Source organism: Bubalus bubalis, chromosome 4 (assembly GCF_019923935.1).
Source record: "Bubalus bubalis isolate 160015118507 breed Murrah chromosome 4, NDDB_SH_1, whole genome shotgun sequence".
Classification (NCBI taxonomy): domain Eukaryota; kingdom Metazoa; phylum Chordata; class Mammalia; order Artiodactyla; family Bovidae; genus Bubalus; species Bubalus bubalis.
This window is the reverse complement of record NC_059160.1, coordinates 55,091,682-55,109,229: the sequence shown is the minus strand read 5'-3', so window position 1 is coordinate 55,109,229 and position 17,548 is coordinate 55,091,682. Positions and strand designations below refer to the sequence as shown.

General features: G+C 38.9%; 1 protein-coding gene across 18 annotated transcripts in view; it reads left to right on the top strand.

The window, feature by feature from the left end:
* The window catches only part of ANO4 (anoctamin 4), a 442,247-nt gene extending 426,077 nt beyond the window's left edge, over nt 1–16,170 (top strand). For 17 of the 18 annotated variants that reach the window (XM_025283649.3, XM_044941445.2, XM_044941444.2 and 14 more), the window contains 3 exons: nt 10,191–10,296; nt 11,458–11,664; nt 15,399–16,170. In XM_025283649.3, the coding sequence (XP_025139434.2) occupies nt 10,191–10,296; nt 11,458–11,649 (298 nt within the window). In that variant the 3' untranslated portion in view covers nt 11,650–11,664; nt 15,399–16,170. The remainder of the gene's footprint in view (nt 1–10,190; nt 10,297–11,457; nt 11,665–15,398) is intronic. The other variant, XM_025283646.3, reaches the window with a different exon arrangement.
* Nucleotides 16,171–17,548: the final 1,378 nt, after the last annotated feature.

Sequence of the window (17,548 nt, the reverse complement as noted above, 5' to 3'; positions counted from 1 at the left end):
AATCCTTATCAAAATCCCAATGGCATTTTTCACAGGAGTAGAATAATCTTAAAATCTGTGTGGACAGGGAGGCCAAAGAGTCGGACACAACTGAGTAACTGAACTGAACAAAAGACCCAGAATACCCAAAGTAACCCTAAGAAAGAAGAAAAGGCTGGAAACACCTCTCTTCCTTTTTTCAAAGTATATTCTCTCTTCCTTATTTCAAATTATATTACAAAGAAATAATAATCAAAACAGTCACAGTAATTAGTACTATTAGCTGACATGAAAACAGACACACAGATCAGCAGAACAGAATCAAGAGCCCAGAAATAAACCCACACAAATATAGCCAATTTATGACAAAGGAGTGAAGAACATACAATGGAGAAAGGATAGCTTCTTCCTTTCTGGTGTTGGGAAAACGAGACAGCCTCATGCAGAAAATGAAACTGGACCACTGTCTTACACCATACATAAAATTTAAGTCAAAATCAATTAAAGATTTTAATTTAAGACTTGAAACCATAAAAGTTCTAAAAGAAAACATAGGCAGTAAGCAACTTGACACCAATTTTGGTGATGATGTCTTAAATCTGACACCAAAAACAAAGAAACAGAAGCAAAAATATACAAGTGGGAGTATATCAACCTGCACAGCAAAGGAAATCATCAACAAAATGAAAAGGCCATCTCCTGAACAGGAGAAAATATTTGCAAATAGTTTTTCTGATTAGAGGTTAATATCCTAAATACATAGAGAACTCATATAATTCAATGGTGGGGGAAAATGTTATTTTTAAATGGGCAAAGGATCTGAACAGACATTTCTCCAAAGAAGGCATAAAAATAAGTCAAGAGGCACATAAAAAGATACTCAGTGTCACTAATCATCAAGGAAATGCAAGTCAAAACACAATGAAATAGCACTTCACACCTGTTAGAATGGCTATTATCAGAAAAGGCAAAGAATAACAAATGTTGGCAAGGATGTGAAGAAAAGGGAACCTCCATGCACTGTTGGCGTGAATGTCAATACAGGCAGCCACTATGGCACTAGTATTGGAGAAGGAAATAGCAACCCACTCCAGTATTCAGAGAAGGCAATGGCACCCCACTCCAGTACTCTTGCCAGGAAAATTCCATGGACGGAGGAGCCTGGTAGGCTGCAGTCCATGGGGTCACAAAGAGTCGGACACAACTGAGTGACTTCACTTTCCATTTTCCCTTTCATGCACTGGAGAAGGAAATGGCAACCCACTCCAGTGTTCTTGCCTGGGGAATCCCAAGGACGGGGGAGCCAGGTGGGCTGCCATCTACGGGGTCACACAGAGTCAGACACGACTGAAGTGACTTAGCAGCAGCAGCAGCAGCAGCAGCCAGTATTCTTCCCTGGAGAATTCCATGGACAGAGGAGCCTGGCAGAGTACATAGTCCATGAGGTCACAACGAGTCGGACACGACTGAGCAGCTAACACACACACACACACACACACACACACACACACGGCATTAGTATGGAGGTTCCTCAAAAAGTTAAAAATTGAACTACCATATGATTCAGCAATTCCACTACTGGATATTTATCCAAAGGAAACAAATCCCTAACTCAAAAAATAGGCTGCACCCCAATATTTACTGTAGCATTATTTACAATAGCCAAGACATAGAAAAAATCTTAAGTGCCTACTGACTGATATACATGTATAAAGAAAATGTGGTGTGTTTATACAATGGAATGTTATTCAAACATAAAATAGGAGGAAATCCTATTGTGATAGCATGGATGGATTTTGAGGGTATTATGCTAAAGTGAAATATGTTAGACAGAAAAAGACAAATACCATATAATCTCACTTATATATAGAATCTAAATAAAAATCTGAACTCAGATTCAGAGATCAGACTGGTAGCTACCAAAGGCTTGGGTTGGCATGGGCAAAATGCATTATAAAGTAAGTTAATTCTTGGGATGTAATGCACAGTATGATGACTATAGTTAATAATACTGTATTATATATTTGAAAATTGCTAAGATTGCCTTAGGTGGTATAGTCATTTTAACAACACTGATTCTTCCAATCCAAGAACATGGTATATCTTCCCATCTCTTTGTGTCATTTTTGACTTCTTTCATAAGTATCTTACAGTTTTTGGAGTACAGGTCTTTTGCCTCATTAGGTAGGTTTATTCCATTAGGTAGGCTTATTTATAATTTTTGATGCAATAATAAATGGGATTGTTTCCTTAATTTTTTTCCTTAATGACTCAAGGCAATCTACAGTTTCAGTGAAATCTCTATCAAATTACCAATGACATTTTCCACGCAGCTAGAACCAAAAAAAAATGTTAATTTATATGGAAACACAAAAGACGCTAAATAGAAATAGCAACCTTAAGAAAAACAGAGCTGCACGAATCAGGCTCCTTGACTTTAGACTATATTACAAAGCAAGAGTAATCAAAACAATATGGTACTGGCACAAAAATAGAAATATAGATAGATGGAACAGAATAGAAAGCCCAAAAATAAACCCACATATTTGTACTCAATTAGTCTACAACAAAGGTGGCAAAAATACACAATGGAGAAAAGACAGTCTCTTCTATAAGTAGTGCTGGGAAAACGGAAAAGCTACATGTAAAAGAATGAAATTAGAACATTCTCTAACACCATAATAGAAATAAACTAAAAATAGATTAAAGACCTAAATCTAAGACTGTTTACTATAAAACTTGAAGAGGGAAATATGAGATTCTAATATAATATGAGATCAGGACTCTCTTTAAGATAAATCACCACAATATCTTTTTGGATCCATCTTCTACAATAATGGAAATAAAAACAAACAAATGGGACCTAATTAAACTTAAAATCTTTTGTACAGCAAAGGAGACCATCAACAAAATGAAAAGACAACCTACAGAATGGGAGAATATTTGTAAATGATTCTACTGACGTTGGATTAATATCCAAAATATACAAACAGCTTATACAATGGCTGCAACAACAAAAAACACAATCCAATCAAAAAAATGGACAGAAGATATAGACATTTCTCCAAAGAAGAGATACAGATGGCCAAAGGCACATGAAAAAATGCTCAGCATTACTAATTATTAGAGAAATGCAAATCAAAACTAAAAGGAGGTATTGCCTCACACTGATCAGAATGGTCATCATCAAAATGTCTACAAATAACACATGCTGTTGGTTGGAATGTAAATTGGCATAGCCAATATAGAGAACAGTATAGAGGTTCCTTAAAAAACTAAAAACAGAGTTACTTATGATCCTGCAATCCCACTCCTGGGCATATATCCAGGGAAACCATAATTCGAAAAGATACCTGCACCCCAGTGTTCACTGCAGCACTATTTACAGTAGCCAACCTGAATGTCCATCAACAGAGGAATGGATAAAAAAAGATGTAATACATACAATCGAATATTACCCAACCCTGAAAAGAATGAAATAATACCATTTCCAACAACATGGGTGGACCTAGAGCTTATAATACTAAATAAACTATGCCAAACAAAGACAAATATCATATGATATTGCTTATATGTGAAATCTTAAAGAAAGATACAAATGAATTTATGTCCAAAACAGACTCATAGGCATAAAAAACAAACTTATGGTTATCAAAGGAGAAAGAGTAAGGGATAAATTAGGAGGATGAGATTAACATATACACACTATTATATATAAAATAGATAATCAATAAGGACCCACTGTATAGCACAGGGGAGAAGGCAATGGCACCACACTCCATTTTCCTGCCTGGAAAATCCCATGGATGGAGGAGCCTGGTGGGCTGCCATCTATTGGGTCTCACAGAGTCGGACACAAGTGAAGTGACTTAGCAGCAGTAGCAGTATAGCACAGGGAACCATATTCAATATTTCATAAAACCTGTAATAATTATTATAAAATCTGATATTTATGTATATATGTGTGTGTGTGTATTTTCTGAATCTCTGTGCTTTCCATCTGAAACTAACATGATATGGTCAACCAACTATACTTCAATTTTTAAAAGTTGCAGGGACTTCTCTAGTGGTCCAGTGGTTGAGAATCTACCATCCAGCGCAGGGGATGTGGGTCTGATCCTACTGCAACTAGAAAAAGCCTGTGCGCTGCTATGAAGACCCAGTGCAGCCAAAAATTAATAATATTAAAGTTGCAGAGGAAGCAGATCTTAAAAATTCTCATCACTGGAAAATAAATAAATAAATAAAAGCAGAACCCAGAGTGCTATGCAGAGCACTGCAACCAACTTTTACCCAAAGGGCATTTGCTGAACTGACTTAAGCTTTATTTTTCAAAACTTTGATGCTTAGGGAATCTGAAAGAAAAGAGAGAAATTACCAGCTTGTGAATATAAATCTAAACACATACTACATAAGACAACAACAATATTCATACTACAGTTTGCTATACAGCAATGGCCACATGCAACAGCACAGATAAATCTTAGTAGCACAATGGTGGGAAAAAAGAAAGTCTCAGAAGACTACATATAGGATAGCATACTTTCTAGAGAATTCAAAACAAACTGAACTGAACAATATCATTCAGACAAATGAATATACATATACCCTACAAAAATACATGTTAATGATAAAAATGAAGTTCAGGATAAGGGAAGCAAGGAGATGAGATGAAGAACCCCAGAGGTAGATAAAAGTTGCCAGTAATGTTTTAATTTTTAGTTTGCATGGAGGATTTATGAGCATTCATTGTGTTATTACAGTATTAAATACATAAATATAAAAATTAGAGAAATAACATGAATGGACAAATAAGATTAGTTATAAAAACTAAGAATCATAATTAGGCCAATTCTCTGCATCTGAGGGCAAAAATAACATTATAAAGAAATGCAGAGAATGAAGAACAGTCAAGATATTTTTGAAGAATAACAAAGTGGCAATTTACCTTACATTAGGCACAGTATAAAATTATAGTAATTATGTCAGTATGTTGTTTAACATCTGAATAGAAAATGGAATAGAATTGAAAACTCAAAACTTAAGTTATGTAATAAAGATTTAATCGCAAAATAAAACATACAGTATGATTCCATTTATATAGAATTCAAAGCAGATAAAACTAAGCACTGCTGTATTTAGGAACACTTGCATGAGTAGCATAATTATATAGAAAAACAGAAAATTGCAACAGTTGTCTCCTCTCAGGGTGTCTGGCATTGACAGTAAGACACTGACCCCACTGTTTTAACTTGGATGAGTTTCACTTATCATTCTTTTAAACATACGTATGTTTTTATTTTCACAGTTCACAAAAAAAAAAAAAGGGAATGACTTAACTAGTTCTAGAATATACCTAGTGCTAGAAAAATAATATTTGCAAGCCTTTTCCTGCGAAATAAAAGCAACTTTAGAGAATATACTAATTTAAAAGGGAACATCCTGCCTTCCCTATGTGTCAAGTTGAAACCAAGAAACTTAAAGCTTTACTTTCAAAAAGAAAATTCTGACTCGGGAAAATTCCTCCACATGTTAACATTACTGGACTATTTAATGTCCTGGAAGGTACTAGGCTAAAAGATCAGAAAAGTGACACTGATTTATTGTTTAAGGTTTGGTTTCCTGGCTGTTTCTACAGAAAGGCAAGGAAGTGTTTTCTTCGTATTGATACAAGTTCCAGAGAACATGTAGCCAACCATTTTGCAAAAGAAAGATTAGACTTTGCATCAAAAACAAAGACATGGGACACAAATGACATCTGAGCACAGCCCTCTCCAAAACATCTGTCAAGTGGAAAAAGCAAGGAGATCAGGGGGAGGTGCTGGAGCAGGAACTGAGAGCTCCACTTATAGTCATTCTCATAAAAGTCAAGCTCATAGAAGAAAAGAACGAGTCCAGAATTTTAGAGCAGGGTGAGACAGACCCTAAGTTTGTTGAAAGGGGAAGCTCATGTCCAGAGATGCTTTATGCATCATTTAGTCAAGCAAACCCCGAGCATGGTTCTAGTATACTCTCTAGTGCGTAATTCTGGAGACAGTTGCAGGCAGCAAAGAAGATGACAAACTCATTGCTACCACTGAGTTTTAATTCCCTTAGGGAGCAAGAAGAAATTTCTAGAGAGAAACTTGACTTTATGGTACAATGGCTTAAGAGAGTTGGAAGCCAGAAATCTGCTGCTTCTGAAAACGAACTTCCTAAGAATTTCACAACTTCTGATTCTTGTTCTTAGAACCTAAGTGGCCACACAGACATGTTGTGTTCCTCTGGGTACAGGTTTGCAGAACTCTGTGATCTATCACAAATGGGCATATATGACTCACAGTCTAAATAAATAGATGCATATTCTCAACAACTTGAATCCTGCATAGAAATTTTCGAAAATGTTGCCAACTCACCATAGCCATGAGTTTGTGTTTTCTAAATATGAAAAAGCATATAGTAAAGATCAATTTTTTAAATTTTGAAAAAACAAATTAACATTTAAAACCACCACCTACAATCTTTTGCTTCCCTTGTAGCTCAGTTGGCAAAAAATCTGCCTGCAATGCAGGAGCCTGGGGTTCAATACCTGAGTTAGGAAGATCCCCTGGAGAAGGCAACCCACCCAGTATTCTTGCCTAGAGAATCCCATGAACAAAAGAGCCAGGCAGGCTCCAGTCCATGGAGTCACAAGAGTCGGACACAACTTAGCAACTAAACCAACCAACCTAAAATCTTTTAAACATATATATGTTTTTATTTTCACAGTTCAAAAAAATGGGAATGAATAAATTAGTGCTAGAATATACCAAGTACTAGCCCGTCAAGCTCCTCTGTCAATGGGATTCTCTAGGCAAGAATACTGGAGTGGGTTGCCATTCCCTTCTTCAGGGGATCTTCCTGACACAGGGATCAAACCCAGGTCTCCTACACTGCAGGGAGATTCTTTATCATCTGAGCCACCAGGGAAGCCCCAAAACCTTTTATCTTTTATGAATTTACAAATAGTCATTGTGTTTGATAATCTATTCTCGTTGGGTCAGGAAAAGTATTTTATTATTCTAATTTTCATACTTATATTTAAAGGCTGTTTATATTTGACATGTCCCTAATTTATTCAGCTATGCTGAATGAAGGAATTCATTTATTTGCTATGAATTTATAGCAGGACTTATAAGATGCATATGGGGCTTCCCTGGTGGTCCAGTGGTTAAGAATCTGCCTTGCAATGCAAGGGACATAGGGAATGATCCCTAGTATGAGAAGATCCCACATACTGTGGAGCAACTAAGCCCATTTGCCACAACTAAGACTGTGCTCTAGAGCCCCTGGGCCAGGACTACTAAGCCTGCCTAGAGCCTGTGCTCCACAACAAGGGAAGCCGCCACCACAAGAAGGCCATGCACGACAAGGAAGAGTAGCCTCCACTCTCTGCAGCTAGAGAGATGCAGCATCAAGACCCAGAGCAGCCAAAAAGTAAAATAAATAAATACATCTTAAAAAAATGATACATCTGAATTGTATTTTACAGAAATAGTCAAGGAAAATAGTCCACAAAAATCAAGGAAAAGCCATGATTTTCTACTCAGCAAGTTTAGAAGGTATCTGGGGAAGAAGAGATTTGTCAAAATTCTTTAAATGAAAACCCAAACAAGGTCTGAGAAGCTACAAAACAGAGCAGGCAAAACAAAGGACAAAAGACAAGAGCAGAGAAGAGGCATAAATAGGAAAGAGACGAGTGGGTCCTGAAAAGAACTTCCTTTTCTAGTGAACGCTATTGTGGGAAAAGTTTAAGGGGTCAATGAAGGTGACTCTTGAAACATATAGGCTCACTCCTCTTATATATACTTTTGTCTAATAATTAAGTATGTGTATAATAAAAAGCACACTGCTATTTTTCTTCTAGATTGTTGACTTGGACTATATTTGAAATACGTGTAGCTAAAGACAAACAAAGGAACTACATTCGTTGTCTTAACTGAAGAAAACACAATTCTGGGTTCTTGACTAGCTGTGGTCTGCAAAAAGTAAAAGGAGTTTACAATAGTCTATGCAAACTTTTAATCTTAAATAAAATTATTCTTCCTAAAATTCCAGGCATTGTTATTGGACCTATGGCAGTAACAGATTATTTAATCTTACCGAATCCTCACCATCATAGAGAGAATCAAGTTTGAAGGCACTAACACACTCATTAATTTCTGCAGTATAGTGATTTACAGTGTTTTATTATTTTCAGGTGTACAACACAATGATTTGATATTTTTATAGATTATCCTCTATTTAAAATTATTATAAAATACTGGTTATATTTCCTGTGCTGTATATTACATCTTTGTGTCTTATTTATTTTATACTTACTCTTTGTACCTCTTAATCCCCTTCCCCTATCTTGGCCCTCTGCACAGCCCTCTCCCTGTTAGTAACCACTAGTTTGTTATCTGTATCTATGAATCTGTTTTTGTTACATTTGTTTTATTTCTTATATTGCACATGTAAAAGAAAACATATGGTATTTTTCTCTGACTTACTTCACTAAGCAGATGGATATATATCCAAAGAAAATGAAAACACTAATTAGAAAAGATGCATGTAGAAACCAATACAATATTGTAAAGCAATTATCCTCCAATTAAACATCTAAAAAAATAAATATAAAGAGGCAAAAAATATATACGCACCTCAATGTTCATAGTGGCATTATCTACAATAGCCAAAATATAGAATCAACCTAAGCATCCATCAACAGATGGATGAATATGTGATATGCAATTAGATAGATACATGTGTACATACATACACACAATGAAATATTACTCAGCCATAAAAAATAATGAAATTTCACCATTTGCTGCAACATGGAGGGTATAATGCTTAGTGAAGCTGTCAGAGAAAAACAGATTCATTCTTAATTTCAGTAGCAAGTACTCATCAAAAATATCACTTTATTGGCAAAATAATCATAGTACAATACTATTAACATTCCATAGACACTAATAATTAAGATGATTGTATTGATTATTGTAATAGTCACAGCTCATATTTTTGTAGTCTGATACTTTTCAAGGATGCTCTGCATAGGAAGTGCCCTATATCCTCCATATACAAATTAGTGCCAACTTTAAGTTAGGTACTGTCTTATAAGAAAGTTAAGTCGCTCAGTCGTGTCCGACTCTTTGCGACCCCATGGACTGCAGCCTACCAGGCTTCTCCATCCATGGGATTCTCCAGGCAAGAATACTGGAGTGGGGTGCCATTTCCTTCTCCAGGGGATCTTCCCAACCCAGGGATCAAACCCAGGTCTCCCACATTGCAGGCAGACGCTTTAACCTCTGAGCCACCAGGGAAGCCCTATAGAAGAACCTAGGCAATCATAATTTTTATTCAGATAAAGGAAATCTGGTATGTCTACACAGCAGACCTGTTGTAATAACCAATATTTCTAGATCTTTTCACATTTCTGAAGCTAATGAAAAGAACATTCAAAACACATGAAAACACTAAGGCAATGACAGTCACTTCTTAGTTTCCCCATGTAATAGTACTAATGGATAGTAAAGGATAAAATGTAGTCACAAGGATTTAAGTTCCTAGGATAAGACTTGGTACTTAGTTCATAATATTCATGGAAGTTGATGACTCACAAGTTACAGGTGGAGCATGTACATATTAGGAAGGACTCTAGTGGCAAGTGACAGAAATCCAGTATAAACTGATTTAAACAGAAATCCATTGGTTCAGGTGACCAGGAGGTTGTTAATGATATTAACATTACTAACGACTAGATTCCAGCCCTCCAGTAGCATCAGCAAGAGACTGCCTTTGTGCTGGCTCTGCTGTTATTTGGCTGCATTCTCAAGCAGGCTGGCTTCACGTGCATCTGTGACACCCACCCGAAGCCCCAGGCTTTTACTTTCTGTGGAGTTAGTAATGATTTGCTAAGTGATCATTCTTAGCAGAAGACCCGGTAATGAGTTTCACTGACCAGGTCTGATTCATCTTCTGAGCTGGGATCACCGAAGAGGCAAACCCTGCCCAGCCCACAGGGATGATTCCCCAGAGAAGGAGAGAGAGTCTTTCACCAGAAGAAGAGATGCAAAACCACACATGTCTCATATACAGAAACTTTGTATACTTGTCTCCCGTGAATGAGGGTTACATAGTAGGGAGAAGAGATTTGGGAGGCAGGAAAATCCTAATTTGGACTGTAAGATTCTCCTGTGTGTTTATAGATACCGAGACTACCGTGACCCTCCTCACTCACTGGTGCCCTACGGCTACACACTACAGTTCTGGCACGTCCTAGCAGCCCGACTGGCTTTTATCATTGTGTTCGAGGTAACTTTTCTCACCCAGTTCCTTGATTTCCTTTGACCTAATGAAGTAAAGAGAAGAAGCGGATGAATATAAGTTACAAGAACTTTCAATGTGATTATGTATTGTCTAGAAGCAGGATAAGTAATTCTGTGCAATCTTTTTCTCATTTTCTTCTCTTTAATTAAAGTACTTGAATTTTCTGAGAAATATTTGAAAGTCCACTGTTGATTGTTAATGGATAAGTCAGGAATCTTTGGTCCTATGTTTAATATTCTAGGGCTGTGGTTCTTAAAATTCAGGAAAATTGCCATTTTTCCATCCCCACGCCCAGAGATTCTGATGCACCATGCCTGCAATTTGCTTTTCAGAGTCCTCCAAGATGCTTCTGATGTTCAGGGACAGTGTTTAGAAAACACTGAAATGACCGTTACAAGTGGCAGCCTCTGGTTGCGCATCATCATGACATTACTTATGAACGTATAAAGTGTAATCTACCTAGACGATTATGCCTGTATTGTGTGTCAGTAAAATTATATCATCTATTTTCTCCTAGTCTTTAAGAAAATTGTACTAAAAATAGTTTGCATTCCCATAACTGTATCCCAAAATGGAAATTTCATCTCTCATTACATATATTAAAGCCAGATTAATGCGAGTGAAGGCTGCCTCTTGGCTCAGACTAAAAGTTCCTATACAGGCATACCTCAGAGATACTGCAGGTTTGGTGCCAGACCACCACAATCAAGTATTTTGCCATCTGTGGAGCCTTTTAAAATATTTTCTTACAATTATCATAATGACACCCATTTTGTGGGTGGAGGAATTGAGTTTCAGAGTGACTTATCCTCAGGTAAACCGTCTTCAGTGCTAAAAGTGGAGCTGGGATTCAGACCTGGCCCCCTGGTTCCATGGTACTTTCTTCTGGCTCTCCTTTGCAGTCTCTGGCCATTGCTTCTCCACCTTCCTTCCCGAATCCTCATTTCCTATGTGGTGCCATCCCACCAGCTTCAGTCCTCGCCTACCCTGTGACTTTCTCTCCTCACACACACCTCCCCTGGCTTCATCCCACTTTCCAGAAACTCCAGAGGCTCCACATCCCTGGCCTTGACCAGCTCCCAGAGCTCTTTCAGTTCAGGCTGCACAGTAGACCTGACTCTGCTGTATTCTCCCCTGTGTTTTTAGCACCTCGTGTTTTGTATAAAGCACCTCATTTCATATCTGATCCCAGACCTCCCAAAAGATCTAAGGGATCGAATGAGAAGAGAGAAGTACTTGATTCAGGAGATGATGTATGAAGCAGAACTGGAGCGTCTTCAGAAGGAACGAAAGGAGAGGAAGAAAAATGGAAAAGCACACCACAATGAGTGGCCGTGACCAGGTCGGTGAGAGGTACGTTCACGCTCTGAAATCTCTCCTTGGCTGGGAGGGGTGCTTTTAACTCCTTGAAACAGAGCTTGCCATTGTTCTCTTGATAGGGATGAAAATAAATCCTTTAAAGTTAGTTGCACAGTCATGTCCAACTCTTTGTGATCCCACGGACCATGCCAGCCAGGCTCCTCTGCCCATGGAATTCTCCAGGCACGAATATTGGAGTGGGTTGCCATTTCCTTCTCCAGGGGATCTTCCTGATCCAGGGATCGAAACCAGGTCTCCTGCATTGCAGGCAGGTTCTTTACCAATTGAGCCACTAGGGAAGCCCAGTAGTAAATAATCCTTTAGAAGTTTCCAAAACCAGCCTATTTCTTACTTTAATTGCTAATTTAACCGAATCTTCCCTTTGCACACAACTCCTGCAGCTCTTCTCTGCCTCTGTGTCACACTCTGGCCTGGCAGCCAAGATCTTCACAAGTTGGCCTATGTGTCCCCCAAAATAACCTTGCCCCACTACCACATCCACTCCAGTCTGGCTGTTCTCTTTCATCAGAAATAAGGGGCAGATTACCCTGGGGATATTAAATCACCTTTTCATCTCACCCACAATGGCCTCCCCTCCATTACCCAAGCATCATTTCTTCCCAGGTTGACCCATGTCACACCACACCTTCTAAAAAGGTTTCCCCAGACTCATCAGCCCACAGAGACTCACTCCTGATAAATATCTCTGGTTACTGCATCAGTACCACATGTATTGACACATATTGATATTAATTTGTGATTTTCAAACAGTTATTCGGCTTCCCCAGCACAATTGTAAGCACCTTTAGGAAAGTCCCTATGGCTTGTAATCGATTCTTCCAACTCTCAGTGCAGTGTTAAGCACACAGCACCTATTAAATAAATTCACATTTAGGGGCTTCCCTGGCAGTCCAGTGGTTAAAACTTTCACCTGCCAATGCAAGGAATGCAGGTTCCATTCCTTTTCAGGGAGCTAAGATCCCACATAAATTGTGGCCAAAAAAATAAAATATAAAAAAATAAAATCAATATTGTAAAAAATTCAGTAAAGACTTTATTAATTAAATGTGCATTTTTAAAGGTCAGGTGCATTACACTTAAGAAAGTTCCATGATGCTCCAACATATCTTATGCAAAAGTTCTTCTGAAACCTTTCTAGCAAGGCAGTTACTATCTGTGTGTCCTTGGACAAGTCACTTTGCTTTTCTGGGCTCAGTTTCTTCAGTGATAAGATGAGCCCTCAGTTCTGATACTCCGTGAAGCTAATGTTGCAGCATTTGTTTTGCCTTCCTTTCTCTCTCCACTTGTTTGGAGACTAACTGAAAATTTGGCCTCCAAAAGAAAAATGAAATAAACAGGAAAAAGTATGTCTTTTTACTTTTCACATAGGTAAAAATATAGCAGATATCTGCAGAAATGTTTGTTGCTAAATTAGTAAGGTTCTGTCAGTCCAGATCTGTATTAATAGTCCAGGAGTTTACTGTGAGTCAGGTATGACGGTGGACTTGGGGGAATGCCCCTAGCCCCAGGCCACAGGATAGTAGTGGTATATGGATGCTGATGGTGATCAGAACCATTCCCAAAAAATAAGAAAGGCAAAATGGCTGTCTGAGGAGCCCTTACAAATAGCTGAGAAAAGACGAGATGCAAAAGGCAAAGGAGAAAAGGAAAGATATACCTATCAGAATGCAGAGTTCCAAAGAATAGCAAGGAGAGATTAAAAAAAAAAAAAAAGCCTTCCTTAGTAACAATGCAGAGAAATAGAGGAAAACAACAGAATGGGAAAGACTAGAGATCTCTTCAAGAAAATTAGAGATACCAAAGAAACATTTCACACAAAGATGGGCACAATAAAGGACAGAAATGGTATGGACCTAACAGAAGCAGAAGCTATTAAGAGGTGGCAAGAATACACAGAAGAACTATACAAAAAAGATCTTCACCACCCAGATAATCACGATGGTGTGATCACTCACCTAGAGCCAGAGGTCCTGGAATGTGAAGTCAAATGGGCCTTAGGAAGCATTGCTATGAACAAAGCTAGTGGAGGTGATGGAATTCCAGCTGAGCTATTTCAAATCCTAAAAGATGATTCTATTAAAGTGCTACATTCAATATGCCAGCAAATTTGGAAAACTCAGCAGTGGCCACAGGAGTGGAAAAGGTGACAGATTTTATTTTCTTGGGCTCCAAAATCACTGTGGGCAGTGACCACAGCCATGAAATTAAAAGAGGACTGCTCCTTGGAAGAAAAGCTATGACCAACCTAGACAGCATATTAAAAAGCAGAGACATTACTTTGCCAACAAAGGTCCGTCTAGTCAAAGCTATGGTTTTTCCAGTAGTCGTGTATGGATGTGAGAGTTGGACCATAAAGAAAGCTAAGTGCTGAAGAACTGATGCTTTTGAACTGTGGTGTTGGAGAAGACTCTTGAGAGTCCCTTGGACTGCAAGAAGATCAAACTAGTCAATCCTAAAGGAAATCAGTCCTGAATATTCATTGGAAGGACTGATGCTGAAGCTCCAATACTTTGGCTACCTGGTGCGAAGAACTGACTCATTAGAAAAGACCCTGATGCTGGGAAAGATTGAAGGCAGGAGGCAAAGGGAACAACAGAGGACGAGATGGTTGGATGACATCACCAACTCAATAGACATGAGTTTGAGCAAGCTCTAGGAGATGGTAAAGGACAAGCCTGGCGTGCTGTGGTCCAAGGGGTCACAAAAAGTCAGACAAAACTGAGCAACTGAACAACAACAACATAGATGCTGAACACTGGTTCTGCCCTCAATTCCAAAAGTAGCCCTTGACTTCACTAAAGGCAAGAGATGTTTTGCTACTTAGTAATTTTGCCATTTTCCCCAGCTGTCATTTGGCTATGTGAGTTCAGGAAAATTACATTTTTCTGAGTCTGCTTATTTGGTGGAACTAATATACAGCTCAAATAAGGCAAAATATGTGAGACATGTACAAAACAAAGTGCTCTAGAATACTATATGGGATTTGCACTGTGGCTGAGCACCATGTTCTAGTCCCGTGGATTGCAGATCTGGCTTTTCCATTCTCTGTCTGGCCTGAGTTGGAGCATTCCTGTGGGTTCAGTTTCCACATTTGCAAGAAAAAAGGAGTTGGACTAAACAATCCTTTAAGAGCCTATCTGGCTTTAACCTTCTGGGATTCTATAATTTGCTCCAACCCCCTGGCCCACGCACCGTTTTGACCACCTTTTCTCTGGCTCTGGTCAGCTGTCAGAGAAGAAAGGCTGACCATCCAGACATCTTGAGTTGGAGTAGGAGGCAGACATTAGTGAAGAGAACTGCTCCAGGGCCCAGAGACCAAGGTGCTGCTATGCATTATCCCCACCTCACACCCCAGGACAACTCTGCACTGCAGGGCCCTTCACACTTGGGAGCTGGGAGTTCCTTCTGGCCTCATCATTTGATTTGCTTTCTCCCCAAAGAGGCCATTTCTCAATTTTTCTTAAAAGCGTAGTCTTTATCTCTGTTTTCCCAACAGTTGACAGGAAGCCACCTTCCTCCAGACTGTGCCTCCATCTGTTCATCTGTAAAGTGGGCACAGTAATGTTATACCCTACCTGACTTGGTTCAGGATTATAGATTCCTTGAATATCTTTGATTTCATGCTAACAAGTATAGACCATTGCATATTCTGTCCTTTCAGCCATCATGTATACTTAGAATCTTAATACTTTCTCCTTTTTTTCCAGATAATCGTTCATTTCCAGGCCTAGGACCTGAATACTTGTTTACTTCTCCCGGCTGTGCAAAAGCACATTCAAGTGAATGACTATAATGCAACCGCAGTGCATGTCGCCGAGGTCGGCAGCAGCAGAGGGGTCAGCACCCTGAAAGGACTGCCTGGGAAACCACGCTGCTGTGAAGTCACATTGCAGCCCAGCACACAAATGCTATCTATCCACAGACCATTCTTGACCAAGCAAGCATGCACATCATGGGCAGTTACATTCTCAAGTTTTTAAAACCAAGGGGAACTTGTATACTGGGCCTGTTTTTCAGCCTGTTTGCTATCTTTTTTGCATTCTAACCCATGTGAATTTTACAGACACTGGGCTATAAAGGGTATTCGGACACCTGGACACATTCCTAGAATGTCATCATATGGTCCTAATTCCATGTCATCAAACAACACAAACAAGACCCTGTTTACAACTTTTTCTTTTTTTAATTTCGGATCTTTCTGAGGAGATTATTATATATGACATATCTATAGCTATGTGTATGGCCATAGATGTATTTCTGTGTGTACATATGTATAGTCATATATTCTTACATATGTACATACAAATACAGAGATATATAAAGTACATAGAACTTCCTTAATTGTAAATAGCCAAAAGGTACTGACATGAATGACAAATTTTCACATTTAAATAGTCATCAACGTGAAGCCATGTTTAATGCTTGTATAATGTGATGCAATAAAATTTAAAATAAATTTATGCACATGGAATATTTTTAGCTGGGTCTTCTGAAATTTTGTTGTCGTTTCTCCTCACAGAATAAGAGGAATCATAGTGTCATCTTTAAAGAAAGTCTGTCACTCCCAAACACTCCTGAGAAATGACTTCATCCTTCAGAGAGATCATTTTTCTTCCTAAGGCCCCTTTTCTATCTTTCCTGATGCTGCCTTCTTGGGGTACCAAGCTGACTAATTAGAAATTACTCAGAAGAGGACATAAAATGCCACTGACATACTTTGTGGAGGAAATATGCAATACAACCAATGATACATACAATGCTTTTGATTACCCTGCCTGCTACTATGCTCTGCTAATCCTAGCAAAGGGACTGTCTGTCTGGATGGGCCATGAGGGGCAGGTCGAGGAGTGCACTTCTAAGCAATGCTTGTTGTTATAATTACTCTTCTTCCAGAGATTGCAGAACCTGACCTTGAATTATTATATCACCTTGCTTGTGCCAGTCAGGGAAATGGGAGTGCACCTCATCCATCAACACTGTCTCATTCTGGCTGTGGAATCCTGAGCTGATGGAGTCCCAAGATCCTTAAATGTTCCCTTACATGGGGACAGTTGGTCAGCGTGGCTTTGGGCAGGCTAGAACTTGAGCCATTTAGTAGTTTTATCTTTTTAGTATTCCTTCTGACCTGCTGTTGCTGGGAGTGAAATGCAGTTAACCCTTGAACACCACAGGTTTAAACTGTGAGGGTTCATTTATAAGCAGATTTTTTTTCAATAAATATACAGTCTAGTACTATAGTATCTGCTATTGGTTGGATCCATGAACCCTGGACACAGAGGGCCATCAGTATAGTAATATCCAGATTTCTGACTGGCCAGAGATTGGCGCCCACAGCCTCTGCATTATTCAGAAGTCAACTGTACTAACCCTAGCAGAGCCTAAACTAAGGATATGTTGGGAACTGAAAACAAGAGGCCACTGGCAGAGTTTTCAATCATGGTTAAGAAGTCTGAAATATTTCACACGTTGGCCAGAGGAATTTCCATGGAAAGTCTCAAAAGATGAAATATACTGAGATGCTCCAAACAGATAACTTGCTCTACTGACCCAGTCCTGTGGCTTTTGCTTGTTATGCCTAAAGCTCTATCTTGAGCATCATGGCCCAATAGGTCCCTGCTTTTGACCTGGCCATAACTTCTCTCCTGTTCCGTGGAACAGGAAGAGTGGTGGGGGCAGGGAAAGGAACCAAACAACTTATTGGGTTTGCAATGGACTGTGAATATTCAGAACTACATAGACGACCATGCAACACACTGGTCAGGATAAGGAAGCATCCATTTGGTACCAGTTTATACCTGGTCTGAGCATAGACTGAACTTCAGACTCTCTGGCCAGAAATATATTTTCCCCCATGGAA